At 40.7% G+C, this 16,517-nt stretch overlaps 2 protein-coding genes across 3 annotated transcripts in view; one reads left to right on the forward strand and one right to left on the reverse strand.

Moving 5' to 3' along the window:
• LOC133415905 (putative monooxygenase p33MONOX) lies at positions 1-8,054 on the reverse strand. 2 transcript variants are annotated; one of them, XM_061702449.1, is made up of 9 exons: positions 7,454-8,054; positions 6,811-6,883; positions 5,895-5,956; positions 5,602-5,777; positions 5,122-5,233; positions 4,893-5,020; positions 3,453-3,556; positions 3,196-3,371; positions 1-2,403 (listed from the first exon to the last, which is right to left on the reverse strand). In XM_061702449.1, the coding sequence occupies exons 3-9, from the start codon at positions 5,917-5,919 to the stop codon at positions 2,183-2,185; spliced, it is 942 nt and encodes a 313-aa protein (XP_061558433.1). In that variant the 5' UTR covers positions 5,920-5,956; positions 6,811-6,883; positions 7,454-8,054; the 3' UTR covers positions 1-2,182. The 2 variants fall into 2 exon arrangements, with proteins under 2 accessions (XP_061558433.1, XP_061558434.1); XM_061702450.1 differs by having other exon boundaries at positions 1-2,400; positions 7,454-8,051.
• Positions 7,593-16,517, forward strand: part of pof1b (POF1B actin binding protein) — a 22,116-nt gene continuing 13,191 nt past the window's right edge. Inside the window, exon 1 of the mRNA XM_061702448.1 lies at positions 7,593-8,591. Coding sequence (XP_061558432.1) covers positions 8,259-8,591 — 333 coding nt within the window. The 5' untranslated portion in view covers positions 7,593-8,258. The remainder of the gene's footprint in view (positions 8,592-16,517) is intronic.

Raw genomic sequence — 16,517 nt, forward strand, 5'->3', positions numbered from 1 at the left:
TTTTGGGTGATGAGAATGTGACATTTATTCTCAAATTCAGTCAGAGAGGAAAACAAAAAATCATATCCAGACACTATGAATCAAAACAAACACATTTCGAGACACACTTCAGTTCATTTAGAGGAGGGGTGGGCAACATATGGCACGAGGGTCTTATATACAGGCCTGCAAGGGCATTTTCTTCTGGCCATGAAATTCTATTCAATAAACAAACTGAACTTTTCGACACAGATGGTGTAGACAAAAAAGCTTCGCAATTAAGCTGCACCCTTCTCTCTACGATTCTGATTGTGGGTCATTTGAACAAATGCCCCGTGGTTCTCAGTGTGGGACACGTTGCATTTACTTTTGTTTTTTTTTTTAACATTTAAGTACAGTTCAGTTGTATTCAGCCTTTAAGTACAATACATATGCGTTAAATCTTATTGAACTGTTTGCTTTCAAACATTAGTTAGGTACATTTTCATGAAACTTTTATGTGCAGTATCAGTGTCAACCCATGAAACCTTTGTCGGGGCAAATGATTTAAACATTTCCAGGGAGTGTTTTTTTGTTGTTGTTGTTGTTGTTTTTTCAGTCTGGCCCTTGGAGGACTTTGCCGACTCTTTTAGACAAGGACAAAAAGACATTTCATATTCACGGCTGCTGTTATTTTGTCTTTTAAAGAGAAGAACAAAAACAAAACAAAAAAAAGAACAGCGACACCACTTGGTCCACTTTAAGTAAAAGTGCAACAACAAAAACAAGTGCTACTAAAATAAAAATTAAAAAATACAAAAAAATACAGGCTTCACATATGTCAACCGTTTAAAGAATAGCCGGATCAAGCCGTGCTGCTTTGTAGGCTATTTCAATGGCTACAAAAACAAACATACTTCAATTATGTCTTCACTACACATCTAGTCATTAAAACATCTAAATAATAAAAAGGTGGGGAGAGAGAGAAAAAAAAAAAGGTGGAATATTTCCACCTGAGGGAGTCTGCCATTTTCCTGAGACCACCTTTTTGCTCCCTCAGTATACTTCAATAACATATCTTTGACTGGACCAAGACCATACATGGAATCAGGATGATGAGTATAAAGTGCAATTAAAGAACAGGATTCTTCAGTAACTTTTTCAAGTTATTATGGCCACATTATTAAGGGTCACTATTTTACAAATGACAATTACGGCGGTTTAAATAGAGAGTTACAACTGCGCATACTTCGCTACAGCCCGGCTGGGCAAAATTTAGTGCGCAAAGGCCACATTGGACTCTTTCAGACAGATGCTATTGTATTATTTATAATTAATCATAATTAATTCACTAAATACAATTTCAAAATGTAAATTGGCATGTTGTTATTTTATCCATATTTCTGGAATATATATAAACCAATTATTTAATGAGCTAAATGGAATATGAAAACAATAATTTAATCAATACAAAAGTGAACGTAACACCGCTAGTGGAGGAAGTTAACATTTGTTCTGAGGTACAATAAGAGCCCAAATGAAGATATTAAAATACTTAATGAAAAATATAAAATAGAAATTAAAAAAAAGAATATCTATGCACACTGAGTCAAAAACGTAGTAAGAGTACGAACAACAAAATAATACATATATTTTTTACAGTTTGATGAAGCGGCAACATACACTCCAGCGTCCTTGCATTCTCTATGTATTTTTTTCTGAATAAATCATCTGGAAGTCTTTTTTTTTTTTTTTTTTAAGGGTAATGCTGTAAGACGAGTTTTAAAATTATATTGAGTGTTTCAGGACCATAGTTTGGGTTTCACCTATTTCAGCTATTTACTCACAGATTCGCTGATTTATTGGGGGGAATCTATCCACCATTATTTGCTGAAAAACTCTCCTACTGCCTGTTTTATCTGCTCAGCCCAAAGCATTGACCAAAATTGGGGGGTTTTTAATTCCCATGTCAATAGCAGGGGAACACTGTATTTAGGGTTTAAATGATTAATTAAGGCAATTGGAAACATTTTTAAGAAGGACGTCTACGAGTTGCTTCTTGGTCCATATAATGAGAAGGATTATGTTCCAAATCGGAGGTTCCACTGTACATCGGAGCTGCCTTTTTGCGATGGAAGTTAGCGGCTTGAAAGCTGGTAACGTGAAAAGGGGAAACCGTGTGACCTTTCATAGAGCGGTGGCCAATCGTGTAACTAGACGACGTCTAGAAGCCGGAGGGCGTCAGGATGTTCATGTCGCGCGGCTTGAGCTTGTGCGGGCGAGCTCCCTGGCGCCGCCCGTCCACCGTCGGGATCTCCATCTTGGGCGGGGCGGCAGCCTTCTGGACGTCGGGGCCGTCGACCAGCCGGGTGACCGCCTGCGACTTGTTGCCGTCGGTGGCGCCGGGCTTGTGGGCGCCGCGGTACGCCTGCAGCGCAAACCCTGCTGGGTGAAAAAAACAACACAAAACAAAAAGGGAGAAGGTGGGTGAAGGAGAAGTTGTGTGGAGCAGTGTCACACTGATACTACTATTGAGCCGCCTTGTGTTCACAAACAGTGGGCAAAGAGCCACATGCTGCTTCACCAAGTCTCAGGACAATGTGATCGCATGTAGCAGCCTGCTTTGAAAAATTTCCATGACACATTAGAAGAATAAAAAGGTACACTTTAAAGTCACCTACCCAAAGTCATGCTGGGGCAAAAGAATTAAACGTCTTCCAAATAAATCGAGTCTTGCTCCTCCAGCGCTCGCTGCGTGAAACTGCGTCGCGTCCGTTTGTTTTTATACACAAACATCCAAAATGGCCACCAGTCTGAAGTCAGTCATTAACATCCACCCCCCTCTTTTGTTTGCATTTGGTCCCCCGCCACCCCCCACCACCACCACCCCTCACTCCATTTATTCATAAACATACAATTGTTTACACAGCGACTTGGAACCTTGGCCAATGAGCCACATGCTGCATCATCTGGGTGATATCTACTGCAGCAGCAGATGCCTTCACAACAACACAGAGCATGCATTATGGAGCGCACGTGGCATCTGTAAAGCTGATTTTTACATTGAAGTTTAAGTGATAGTCGCTGCACCTCGAATCGAGGTCTCCGGGCAGCTGTTATTAACCTTGACTGTGACTGACACAGCTTTGTTTCCCGGGAGACACCTTTAAAACAACACAAAGCATTCAGGAACTGATGTGGCATCTGTAAAGCTGATGTTTACGCAGTTGTGTTTACCTGGCGCCGAGGGATCGTTGCCCAGATCGGAGGTGGACTTGTGCACGAAGGGCCGCGGTCCAAATACTCCCCAGCGCTCCAGCACGCCTCCTCCTCCTCCGTCGCCTCCTACCAGGTCCACGCTGCTGTTGGAGGAGCTCCCGCTGACGTCCGAGCTGGTGCTGCTGAACCAGCTCCTAAACAAAACAAAGCAACCGTGACCAGGGGTGGTTACATATTAGCCCGGACGGCGAGCGTGTTTGTTTTTTTGGCCGTACCTGCGCTGCTGTTTGGGCGAGCTGTGCGGCGTGGTGGATGGCGTGGACTGGGCCGACGAGTTCTGGCGCTCGTCCCGGGCCTCCAGGCTCTGGATCTGCATTTTCTACACCACAATGAAAATAATGTCACTTTAAACAGGGAACAAGTCCTAATAATAATGGAATGAAGTTGGAATATTGCTGTAAAGTATCAGTGTCGTCAGTGCATGCGCACACAGCAAGGCAAGCATTTCATAGTTTTGTTTTGTTTCCAGTTTACTCCACAGAATTTGAAAATGTCTTTGAAAACCTAATGAAATACAAAGTTACTGTGCGGATAATCCTTACATTATTTTAAGCATGGACACCAGCAAGTTTGGGGTGCGTATTATACACAATTGCGAAAGTGCGATTTGGGGGGTATTATACTTGAGAGCGTATTATACATGCAAAATTACAGTATGTATTCATATTACAAAGGAGTATAAGGGTTCATACTCCAAAATTATATTAAAGTTGTCAAATCAAAATAGTACGAGAATTTCCTGAGAAAAAAAGCTTCATGGAATAGCCATAATATTTCCAATACAAAGAGGTACCAGGGCTCGTACAAAAACTATTTTTTTTTAAATGTTAGTTGTAAATGAGAGTAGGACACAGTCAAAATACTAAGAAAAACAAGTTGAATTTTTACAAGAGAACACTATCGGAATTTTAGGGGAGAAAAAAAGTCTGAATTTTGAAAAAATAATGTTATGATATCTCTAAAATAGAATCGTATCTTTATGGCAATAAAGTCATGATTAAAACAAGAAAAAGGTTGTAATAATACAAGACAAAAGTCACAATATTACGAATTAAGAATAAAGTTGAAAAATTATGGAAAAGAAGTTGTAATTTTCCAAAAATAAAGTTGGAATATTACAGGAAAACTGTCGCAATATTACAAGAATAAACGAAGTTGTAATATTACAACAACAAAAAAAAGTTGAAATATTACGGGCATAATGTCCCAACATTGCAAGAAAAAAAATTCATTAAAGCAGAAGGTCATACGATCAGGGGGATAAATATTACAAGAAAGAAAGTTGTGTGAATACAGCCTAATAGTTGTCGTAATTACTTGACTAAAGTTAATATGTTACGAGATATATATATTGAGATGTTTTACATCACATTATTAGCCGATTACATTTTAGAGCTGTGTGTAATGTTAAAAACACAAGATGTCCCAAAATGAACAAAGTTAGGAGTGTTCAAAGAGAATTTTACCGTTTTACACATTTATATTTACTGGTTAACTTCTGTTTATACTTGTATGACAGTTCATTATGTTCAATTGTTAAACACATTGCCTGTACAGCTAATAATGCTTTTACGAGTTTGGACCGTGGAATAAACGATTCAATGTGCAGTCATGGTGGTGATTTTATTGTGACGAAGTGTGCGCATGTGAGCTACCTGGAAGGATTCTGGCATGCGGTGGTGGTGTCTCGTCTCCTCGGCGGTGAGGCCTTTGTGGGGAGTGTAGCTGGTGTCGCTGAGTCCCGCCTTCTGCTCAAACTTGTGCATGCTGTCATGAGTCTGCTCTGTGAGGAGAGGACCAAAAAAGGACTAAGAAAAAAAAAAAAAAAACCTTCAAATGTAACTGCAAAAATATCTTCAAGTGTGCTGGTTGGTGGTGTTGTACTGGTGATGAGAGAGTTGAGGATGAGGGAGGAGGCCTTGGTCTTCACCACACTTGTGGGCCTGCAGGGGGGGCTGTCCGACACATTAGACTGACACACAGCACCTTCATCCTCCTGGTGGGGAAATGTACCAACCAATTTTGACACAGCCATACTATTAATATGAAGTCACCTTTCGCAGATTTAAAAAAATAAATAAAATACAATTCTTAATTTTATTTTATTTTTTATAGTCAGGGTTTTTCCCCCCCCCATCATTTGCGGAAACCCTTCTTGTTCCCTTTTTTTTTTGTTTTTACCCAATCCCCCACTTCACATTTATTTTTATTTATTTATTTATTTATTTATTTTTTTTTAAATCAACCCACCACTTATTCTCATTTCCCCCCCGTGGCAGTTATAAGGAGCATCAATTAGTTGTGAAATGTTTCTATTCATGGTTAGGCTCGGTCCGTATGGAGGGTTAGGGGTTTGTGTCCCACCTCAGCCAGTTGGTTGAACTTCCTCTCGGGCACGACGGGGCGCCTCCACAGATTTGTAATGTTGATGTCGTGCGGGGGCGTGGACATGGGTGCCTCCAAGTTGTCGTCGTAGCTGAGCGCCCGGCGAGTCATGCCGATGGGGAGCTTCATCCCACCCATCCCGGAACCTTCGAGAGCTGCCGATGCAAAAAAAAAAAAAAAAAAAGAAGTAAAAAAACAAAAAGAAAGTTGTCATTTCACAGTAATTCATTAACTTTAGCGCCAGATACTTGCAATTAGTGCTTTCAACTCACCTGGTAAGTCACCTGAACCAGACATAGCTTCTGTACTATTAGGGGCAAAAATTGAGCAGCACCTGTGAGAAAAGGACAGGTAAAAATAAGTGCCCGTAATTTCTCGTGTATAATGCACACCCATGTATAATACGCACCCCCAAAGTTGACCTCAAAATTCTGGAAAACCTCTGCCAATGTATGATGCATTTTTAGAATACATGACTTTGCTTCTACCCATGTGAGTTAAGCAAAGTTTTTTTTTTATTTTTTATTTTGTTATTTACTTGCTCTTATTTTGAAATTCACAGCCCTACTTTTATTTAGTAAATGAGAAAACACACAGTTGTGTTCATGTTTGATTACCAAGGCAGAATTTGAAAGATGTGTACAATTCTTTAAAGAAAACATGAAGCACCAGATGAAACACATTGAATTTTATTTTAATAAGATTAAAATTAAACTGTCAAGCATTTCAGAAAACATTGTTCTTCAAGCATAATCATAAAGAAATTAATGATGGTTGTGGTCAGTCGTATTTATTAAAAAAAACAAAACACATTATTTCACAAATTCTGCCTGGGTATGTAAACTTATGAGCACAATTGTACATATTTGCAGTCATATGTACTCCTGTGGTATTGGAATGTAAGTGTAGGCTACACCTTTTTCATAACCACTAGGTGGCATACGACAATGAAAGTGTACAACTTTTTCATAACCTATAGATGGCGGCATACATTTATAAAATGTTTAAGTCTTTTTCATTTTCTCCTATACCCATGTATAATGTGCACTGTTGACTTTTGACAATTTTATGGGGGAAAATACGCATTATACATGAGAAATTACGGTATTACAATGAACCCTGCTTTATTGAGAGAATTCACAGAAAATGACCCAAAACTAGTGGGCTGTATTAAAACATCAATCTAACCTGTGATTATAGCAGCAGTAGAGAGCACAAACAGGCAGTGGATGGATTCATTGCGCCCTGCTGTGTTTATGATCTGTGGACAGGGCCGATGGAGAGATTGAGGTTAAGGCTGACGTTACGTCAGGTCTGATGGTGAGGGGGCACGACAACAAGCGCTCTGGCAATGCATAGACATTTATGGGTCAACCAGCCAGCCAGGCCAGAGGAGAAACAAATGCACAGACAAGAGATCGAAATGTCAACAACATAGCATCATCTTGATGGCCCGCGACCAACAACAAAAAGCCCAATACTCGCCTCAAAATAAATTAACTTGCTATTGCAAAAGGCAGACGTTAGCAATTTTCAACGACGATCCACTTCGTCGAAGGTCCGACCGCTAACTAACTTGCACGCGGATTATTTTAGCTCAATAAAAAGCTTTAGGTACATGTCACTTACGCCGAATTGAAGAGTGGTCGACAAAATGCCACATAAGGACGTTTTTAATTGGGTTTTAATCACTCATGATAGAAAAATGCGGTAGCGTTGCTCATTCGTAACATTTCTGAAGGCGGTTCTGCGGCCTAGATAGCGGAACCTATCGATGCTGAATGACAAACAGATGTGGCACAGCTGGCGACGTAACATATTTCATTCTTACCACGGCGAAAACGGCGACTTCGGGGCGTGTGGCTATAGAGTCCAGCGTGACCCTTCGATGACGAGTGGGCAGTTTGCAGAATAGTTGATGATTTGCTCGGCGGCCATTATTCTGATTTACTATGAAAAGACTTCCGGGATGGACGGGTGAAGTCACTTCAGAATCTCGCGAGAGTTCGTGGCTCTCTTTTAACTTGTATTTTTGTTCTGTTTCCGACTCTTTAGTGCTATTATATAGCAACCACATCCGAACACTTTCTAATTTTATGCGACATGCAATGTAAGCCTAAAACAAATGGTTCTTTGGCTGCATCTGGTTGTCGACTTTACAGAACAGAATGACTTAATACCAAATGTACGAGCCGAGTGTTGGCCGTTTCCAAGGCGACCAATTGACAAAGACTTAAGACTTAACGCCAAGTAAACAATGCTACTAGCAATAGTAAAGTACCTTCAACTGGATATCAAGGATATGGGATAAACGCTTAATGGTGCTTATCAACGGTGAGAATTTCTCTCGGTTCCGCCCACCTCCAGAGGCAGAGGCTCGACATTTGCATGCCGAGAAAGAGCACCTCCCCGCCGGCGTCGCTGGCTTCTCTACCCCACCCCCCGGAGCGACTCCACTAACCGGACTTTCCTCCGGAGTGCTACCCACAGAGGAGGAAGTAACACCGGAGGATTCACTTCTCCTCTCCGGGGGAAAAAAAACCAAACACTCCCACTTTTTTTCAACCCTTCCATAACTTCTTGTTTTAAAAACAACTTATTTTTTTTAATTTTTTTTTGCCCGCATCTCCGCAACGATGTCCGTCCAGAGCAAGAAGACCACCACCACCACCTCCTCTTACCGGACCGTGAACGTGGCCTCACCCGAGCCGGTGAGCGGCGGCACGGTGTTTACCGCGACGTCGACCGGGGCGGCCCGCTCGGCTTCCCCGGTGCAGTACGCCGTCAACGGCAACTACAGCACGCTGCGCTACCTGGTGCCGGTGCAGCCGCCCGTGCAGCAGCAGTCGTACGTGCTCGTCCAGCAGCCGGCCGTCATGCAGCAGATGATGTCGCCCGTCTACCTACAGGGCGCCCCCCACATGAGTGTCAGCAGCCTGGACTCGGAGCTCCTGTTCCAGCAGAACACGGTGAGGTCCTTGAACGCAACTCCTTCACTAATGCCAATTTATAGAAAGTCAGATAGTTGCTGATCTGTTCACGAGGGCGTTTTGCCACTGTCTTGTGGCATCTTGGTGCCCAGGAACTATGTTGAGGTGAGTTGAGGAGCATGATTTAGATAAAAGGTAGTGCTTTGCTGCCATCTTGTGGCATCTATCGGCAACGTTTCACTTCACTGTACTGGCTTCCATTATTGGTACAGTATTTCTGCACACTGGTAAGACAACTTTGCCATACTCGTAGGACAACTACAAGTTACTCATGAGAAAAAAACTGAACTAGCTGACAACCGCGTGCTACTAGTACTACAACTGACATTCTAAAATTCTACTAGTTAATATCTAGTGCTTTACTGGTAGTACTAGTAGTGCGCAGTTGTCAACTAGTGCACAGTCTTGCCTCGCAAGTAACATGTAGTTGTCCTAGCATGCCAAACTTGTCCTACTAGTGTACAGAAATGCCATACAGTAGTGGAAGAGAGTAATGTGCACCCAAAATTCTGCGAGTAATTAATCGGAAGGCAGTTGCTATACTCGTGTGCACTTAATTATTTTACTAGTCCACTGAATTGTCACACTACAGACGATAAAGAGTGTACTAGTACAATGACCTTAGGATGGACATCAAGCAAATGAAATAAATGCTCAAACGGTTTCCCATTTCCATTCCACACCATTTAGTGACAAATCTGCCCTTTTAAAAGATACTCATGCTCAGTTTTGTTTCACTGATGTAACATTTATGATTGTAGTTTTCCATTAATACGGCTGCATTTACAGTCCAGAATGCTATATGTGCTTAAAAAAATAGACTGTGCAGTGGAACCGCCAAAGTCGGACAAAACCCAAACCGTAATAACCTGAGACGTGAGCAAATCTTGTGAGACTGAAGGATTAATGCTGCTACTGACGGGTGCTAGTGCAGGAACTAGTAGTTAAGTGGTTATTTCACCTGTATGAGTCAGGAATGTTAAAATGTTACTTCAACCTTTTTTTTTTTTTTTGGCGGATGGAACAGATGAATTCTCTAAGCGACATTATTTGCCGATGGGGTAAAATTGCCTTTGTAATTTTCACTTCGGAGGTTCCACTGTGATGTGTCTTCATTTAGCAATGCTGTGAGTGTGTGGGCGTGTGCATTGTGAGCTGCGTGTATCATATTTTTGAAAAGTACTGTGTCATTTGAATTCTTGCATTTGGCTGTGTCATCATATTCCAGCTCCTTCTTTGCATGCATGGATGAGATGACAGTTCATGGGTTTTTTTAAATTGTATTTTGTTTGTGGGGGGGGGGTGCGATGCATGATGCAACAGTGCCTGTCCCTGCATGCGCATGTGGCGTCATCTGACCTCCTCTTAACATGCCGCGCCGACTTCTCGCGGCCTATCATGAGCAATCTCGTTTGTCATCATGATGGATATGAATGACTATCCTTTTTCACCCCATCCAGCGAATGGGAATTAAACAAAGCGTCGCCCATTTGTCTAGAATGCCTGCTTTCGATTGGGGCTCATTTGGGTGAACTCGAAAATGGCTGCTTCTAACCAAAATGGCCGACTTCCTGTTCCATTTCCGGCATGGTTCTTAGAGACCTTTTCGTGCGTTCTGTTATGCTAGACTATAGCCAAGTTTAATAAATACAGAATTTCGTGTCGCTCGGTGAAACTGGTGTCGGGGGCTAATTTTCCAGGGGACGCGACTGAGTGTTCTGGAATGGAGTTTGGTTGCATTTTCACCATCATACATTCCTCCGAGGACACATTGAAGGTCCTGCACATGCTCCCAGATTGACTTGACTAACCTCTTCTACTTCCTGTGCTTTGCTTTCAATTGGACGGTACCGTTCTTTCTTTAATGTTTTTTTTTTTTTTTTCTCCTTTCTTCTCTCTCTCTCTCTCTATATAAAGGATTTCCTCCGGATCCTCTTTCATTTTCATTCCCACAAAATTGTTCTCCTGTTTGAGTAACACCAGTCGGAATTGTCAGCGCTGAAAGCGAGCGAGCGCCACACCCCGCCCACCTGGCTGCCAAGGTGGCACACCTTGAAGTCGAAGAAGATAAAAATGCATTGTTTCACACGGTCAGGTCGGCCCGTCCAGTTTGATTGCAGTGGTCAAAGTTCATATGAGGCGTTGCGCTTGGTTTATGTAAAATATATTAGTGCTCGGAATATACGGGTCATTTCAGGTAGGTTTGGTTTAATACACGTACATTCTAAAACAACACAAAATAATGTACAAAAAAACATTTTAATAAAAAAAAAAAACGATCCGATCCAGTCGATAAGTAATGTTATAACAAATGTTTATTTGCAAAATAGAAGTTTTCAATTTGACTTTTGAGATCTGATTAAACTGATTTAATAGACTTGATTTCTTTACTACGGTTGAAAACAGATTTGGTAAAGGCTAATTAATCCATGGACACATATTTTTGGTGATGGCACTTTGCAATCATATAATTTGATTCAGGCTGCAACTGTGTCCGCCATTACGAGGTTGATGCAATAAATACATTAAAATAACAAATATTGAAGCTGTAATTTATTAACATTTACAATTATAGAGTAATGATTTTGTTTTGCACTTGCACAGTGTGCAGAATATTTTTATTTTTTTATTGTATTACAATATATACTGCAATAACTGTCCTGCGGTTATGTTGTTAACATCATTTAAAAAATATGGAAATTCAGACAAATTGTTCTGTAAGTGAATTTCTATAGGGTGGCGCAAAAATTTTACTGATATTTGGCCTAGTCAATCCTTCGCCGTTTCAGTTTTCGGCCTCGGTTTCCTCAATTTCGGTTTTTGGTTTTGGTCCCAAGAATTTTTATTTCTGTGCATCACAAAATATAATACAATATTTCGACATTTTTTTATTTTGGACATGTAGTACTTGGGAACATCTCCCGCTAAAAATACTTACTCCAAGTATAGGAACAACAATAGCTTATTGTTAAAAACGGTCATCAGTAATGTCGTTACAGTTTTCTGGAAAGACAAGTTCCTATTGTTTTTTGTTTTGTTTTTTTTAAGGCGTTGTGCCTCACAAACAGAATGTAAGTCACTTAAACAATGAAACACAAACGTAGCATAGTGCAGGTACTTTTTTTGTCACGTTATTGACTGTAAAGCGATGGTGCTAGGACAGTAGTAAAAACGAGGGGGGAAAAAAAGCTTTCAAAGGCGTTTGAGGCCAGTAACATTCTTCAGCTTCTTGTTGCGCTGCCGCTCAGTGCTCAAAGAGTTGTTATGTAACCCCGCGTCGATGGCAACAGCGAGCACTGCTGTTTCATTTGGGCTGTTTGGGACAAAAGGCACGAGGAGAACTTGGTACAATATTGTCAAAAGCATCCTAGTCTATAGTTGCAGTTTATTATTGTATTTATGCATCAAACATTGGCCCTGATCAAGCATAGAGCATGGTTTGATTTACATGTACTTGAAAAATGAGTTACCAAAAAATATTTTCTAAAAACAATTCATTTGGACAGATACAAGCTCAAATTGAATTAAATTTAAGACATGGTTTTAGTCCTGTACTGTTTATTTGGTTGGAGACTGCTGTTAATACAATTTTTTTTTTTTTTTTTTTTTTTACCAAAACTGAGGCTAAACGTGGTTAAATGAATAGTAAAACAATAGATAAAATGTATAAGAAAAGAAAAAAAAAAACATCAACCATGAGCACATGGTGTCCCGCAAGGATAGGTTCTTGAACCCTAGTTGCTATTAAAAAATTGCAGCCCAGTATGGCAAATCCTAGTGAAGGCAGGCAAAATATGTATTAGTAACCTATAATATAACGTTTGTGGTATTACATAAATACACACGGTCCAGAAAAAAACCCACAAATACGTACATTTGCGCAGTAACGTAGCATGCTACCTTTTCATATTTGTACGTGGTACTAGTTTAACTATTTTAACCAAAAATGGATCAAAACCACCGTTTACAGCACAATAGAGTTTTGCAGCCCGATGTTTGAAATGAGAACATTTTGAAATTAAAACAGATAAAACTGTCGTTTTGACTTATTTTTTCCCCCAAATTTCTGTCTGAAAGTCTGACACAACAGGGTCTATTACATACAGTAATTGTCAAACAATCGTGCCGTAACTCTAGCATTGTTTGGAAACGGATCACCAGAAAAACACCACTACTATGTCCATCCGGCTTGCAAAATATCATTTGGCAACGAAGGCTACTTCTAAGACAGTTTCATCCGTTTTTTTCCCCCGGATGTTAACCAACTACTGGCCTGTCATGTGTATATTACAGTGTAATGTTACCACTAACATTTATACCAGTTTATTATGTGCCTGATGGGCCGCCAGTGAACATGGTTTCTCGGTTGGTAAATTGAACTGAAGCGTCGACGTTTACAGCTTTTAGTAGCATCGCCGCGCCAGCCGAATACGCCAGACTGACTTTCCGCACGTTCCTCAAACAGGAGTACAAAGATGCATTATTTGGGTGTGCGGCGAGGCGGGTTAAAGGACTCTGGCGGCCTCGGCTTTCTATGAACACGGCTCTTTCTTCCTCTTGTCTCAGAGCGTGAGCAGGAACTCGTCCTCAGGGTTCAGCCTGTCCTCCAGTCCCACCAAGAGCCCAGAGCCCAGTGTGGAGGAGGAGGAAGAGGAGGAGGAGGACGAGGCAAGGCACACACAAACACACCAGTTTTCGCTTCCCCGCCCGCCACGAAAGCCGCTCGTAATGGTTGAAAATCTCCGGGAAGCAGCTGTCCGTCTGGCAGGCATACAAATGTTTGTCTTTTGCCGCAGAAAGGCTTACGCTTTTGTTTGCTTTACTTTGTGTTTAGTAGCTGGAGAAATAAAGAAGTTCAACGTAACACTTACATTCTCCCCAGCATCGGAGCATAAACCTGTCACGACAGGTTGTAGTAGGAGTTGAATTTCAATTGGAATTAGCTCTGTGAAACTGATGAGTCATTACTTAATGCCAAAAATCATTACATCCGATTTTAAATTAACGCACACATGCAACAATTTAGATGAGGGTGCTTTTTCTAATGCTAATGCTAAGCTAATATGTAGCCTCTCGCTTCATATTTACACAATTTGTTCGCAGTCCGTTTAGGACCTTGAAATTGTTGAAATTGTTGAAATTGCTGAAAATAGGCAATGTCTAAGTAGAAGATGTTTTAAGACCTAAAAGCGGAATGTTTTTCCCTCCAGTTCAGTGTTTTCATAGCCTATTACTATTTTAAAAGAATAAAGTACAATAATACAATAATAATACAATAATAAAAGTAAATAAGGTGCTGGAAAAGCTCAGAAATGGATCTTAAAATTATATAAACTAGTACTGTACTTTCATTTAACATTGGTGTTAAAAATAACCACTTTTAAAATATTAATACATGTGATTGTTTTTGGGCTAAAATTCCAGTAATAACTTAGTAAAAATATATACTCTGAAAAATGTTACTGCAACATTTCTTAAAATATTTTGATTGAGCCTATATTTAAATTCTATACGTCCTCGTGGTCTAAAATGTTAATACACAAACAAAAATAAAAATATATATTTGATCTAATAAGTAAAAAGTATAACCGCAAAATTTCAATTGAGACTCCCTAGTATTGTGGTCACATTTAGTCAATATCAGCTTTACAGATGTCACCTCTACTCTGCAGGTGGTGTGTTGTGGTAAACGCATCTACCATTCAGTCAGTCTTCAATGCTCCAGACAAACGTTTTTTGTTTTTTTTTAAACTAGGAGCACAGTGGCCCGTAACTTTGAATTTGATAAAATAATAACAGAATGAAAACAGAATACAATGATTTGCAAATCATGTTCAACCTATATTTAATTGAATACACTACAAAGACAAGATATCTAATGTTGAAACCGATAAACGTTATTGTTTTTAGCAAATAATCATTAACTTTCGAATTTCATGGCTGCAACACGTTCCAAAAAAGCTGGGACAGGTGGCAAAAAAGACTGAGAAAGTTGAGGAATGCTCATCAAACAGCTGTTTGGAACATCCGACAGGTGAACAGGCTAATTGGGAACAGGTGAGGGCCGTGATTGGGTAGAAAAGGAGCTTCCCTGAATTGCTCAGTCATTCACAAGCAAAGATGGGGTGAGGTTCACCTCTGTGTGAACAAGTGCGTGAGAAAATAGTCGACTTGTTTAAGGACAATGTTCCTCAACGTACAATTGCAAGGAATTTAGGGATTTCATCATCTACGGTCCATAATATCATCAAAAGGTTCAGAGAATCTGGAGAAATTACTGCATGTAAGCGGCAAGGGCGAAAACCAACATTGAATGCCCGTGACCTTCGATCCCTCAGGCGGCACTGCATCAAAAACCGACATCAATGTGTAAAGGATATCACCACATGGGCTCAGGTACACTTCAGAAAACCAATGTCAGTAAATACAGTTCGGCGCCACATCCGTAAGTCCAACTTGAAACTCTACTATGCAAAGCAAAAGCCATTTATCAACAACACCCAGAAACGCCGCCGGCTTCTCTGGGCCCATCTAAGATGGACTGATGCAAAGTGGAAAAGTGTTCTGTGGTCCGACGAGTCCACATTTCAAATAGTTTTTGGGAAATTGTGGACGTCGTGTCCTCCGGGCCAAAGAGGAAAAGAGCCATCCGAACTGTTTTGGATGCAAAGTTCAAAAGCCAGCATCTGTGATGGTATGGGGCTGTGTTAGTGCCAATGGCATGGGTAACTTACACATCTGTGAAGGCACCATTAATGCTGAAAGGTACATACATACAGGTTTTGGAGAAACATATGCTGCCATCCAAGCAACGTCTTTTTCATGGACGCCCCTGCTTATTTCAGCAAGACAATGCCAAACCACATTCAGCACGTGTTACAACAGCGTGGCTTCGTAGTAAAAGAGTGGGGGTACTAGACTGGCCTGCCTGCAGTCCAGACCTGTCTCCCATTGAAAATGTGTGGCGCATTATGTAGCGTAAAATACGACAACGGAGACCCCGGACGGTTGAACAGCTGAAGCTGTAAATCAAGCAAGAATGGGAAAGAATTCCACTGACAAAGCTTCAGCAATTAGTGTCCTCAGTTCCCAAACATAAATCGAATGTTGTTAAAAGAAAATGTGATGTAACACAGCGGTAAACATGACCCTGACCCAGCTTTTTTGGAACGTGTTGCAGCCAAAAAATTCCAAGTTAGTGATTATTTGGCAACAACAATAAAGTTTTTCAGTTTGAACCTTAAATATCTTGTCTTTGTAGTGTATTCAATTAAATATAGGTCGAACATGATTTGCAAATCATTGTATTCAGTTTTTATTTATGTTTAACACAACGTCCCAAGTTCATTGGAATTGGGGTTGTATGTGACTGTACCTTAATTGTTCTTGTGCTAGTTAGATTAAAACTTAAAACTCGTATGGTCGACTCACTAGACTTTTTATCCGGGACAACATATAATGAAGGAGAAGTTGTACCTTTGATGGAAAGTGTCTTACATTTGGTACCGACAGGAAAAAGTAAAGGAAGCAAGCTCGGGGGAGCGTTTGTGTGCACGCAGACACACCCATCAGCTCAAGAAGCTGAGCTTGTGTTAGTAGCTCAATGTGTGTGTGACGAAGCATTCAAGGGTGTGTTTGTGTGTAGCTCCAAAGGCGTGTCCGGGGCCACTTCCCACACATTTTTGCTGTGTGTGGGTACATTCTGTGGAATGTCAACCTGCAGCGTCGCGTATAAGACGGGCGTGGTCACAACTAATGTTATTTACTGTATAGTCGCTTACTTACTGATTTACACTTTTTGTTTCGTGGAAAGTGACGCACACTTAACTCGTTCACTGTCAGCCTTCCCAGTTAACATGGATATTTGACGTCTAAAGCCATCAATGGCAGTGAATGTGTTAATCA

The sequence above is a fragment of the Phycodurus eques genome, chromosome 17 (genome assembly GCF_024500275.1).
Source record: "Phycodurus eques isolate BA_2022a chromosome 17, UOR_Pequ_1.1, whole genome shotgun sequence".
NCBI lineage: Eukaryota > Metazoa > Chordata > Actinopteri > Syngnathiformes > Syngnathidae > Phycodurus > Phycodurus eques.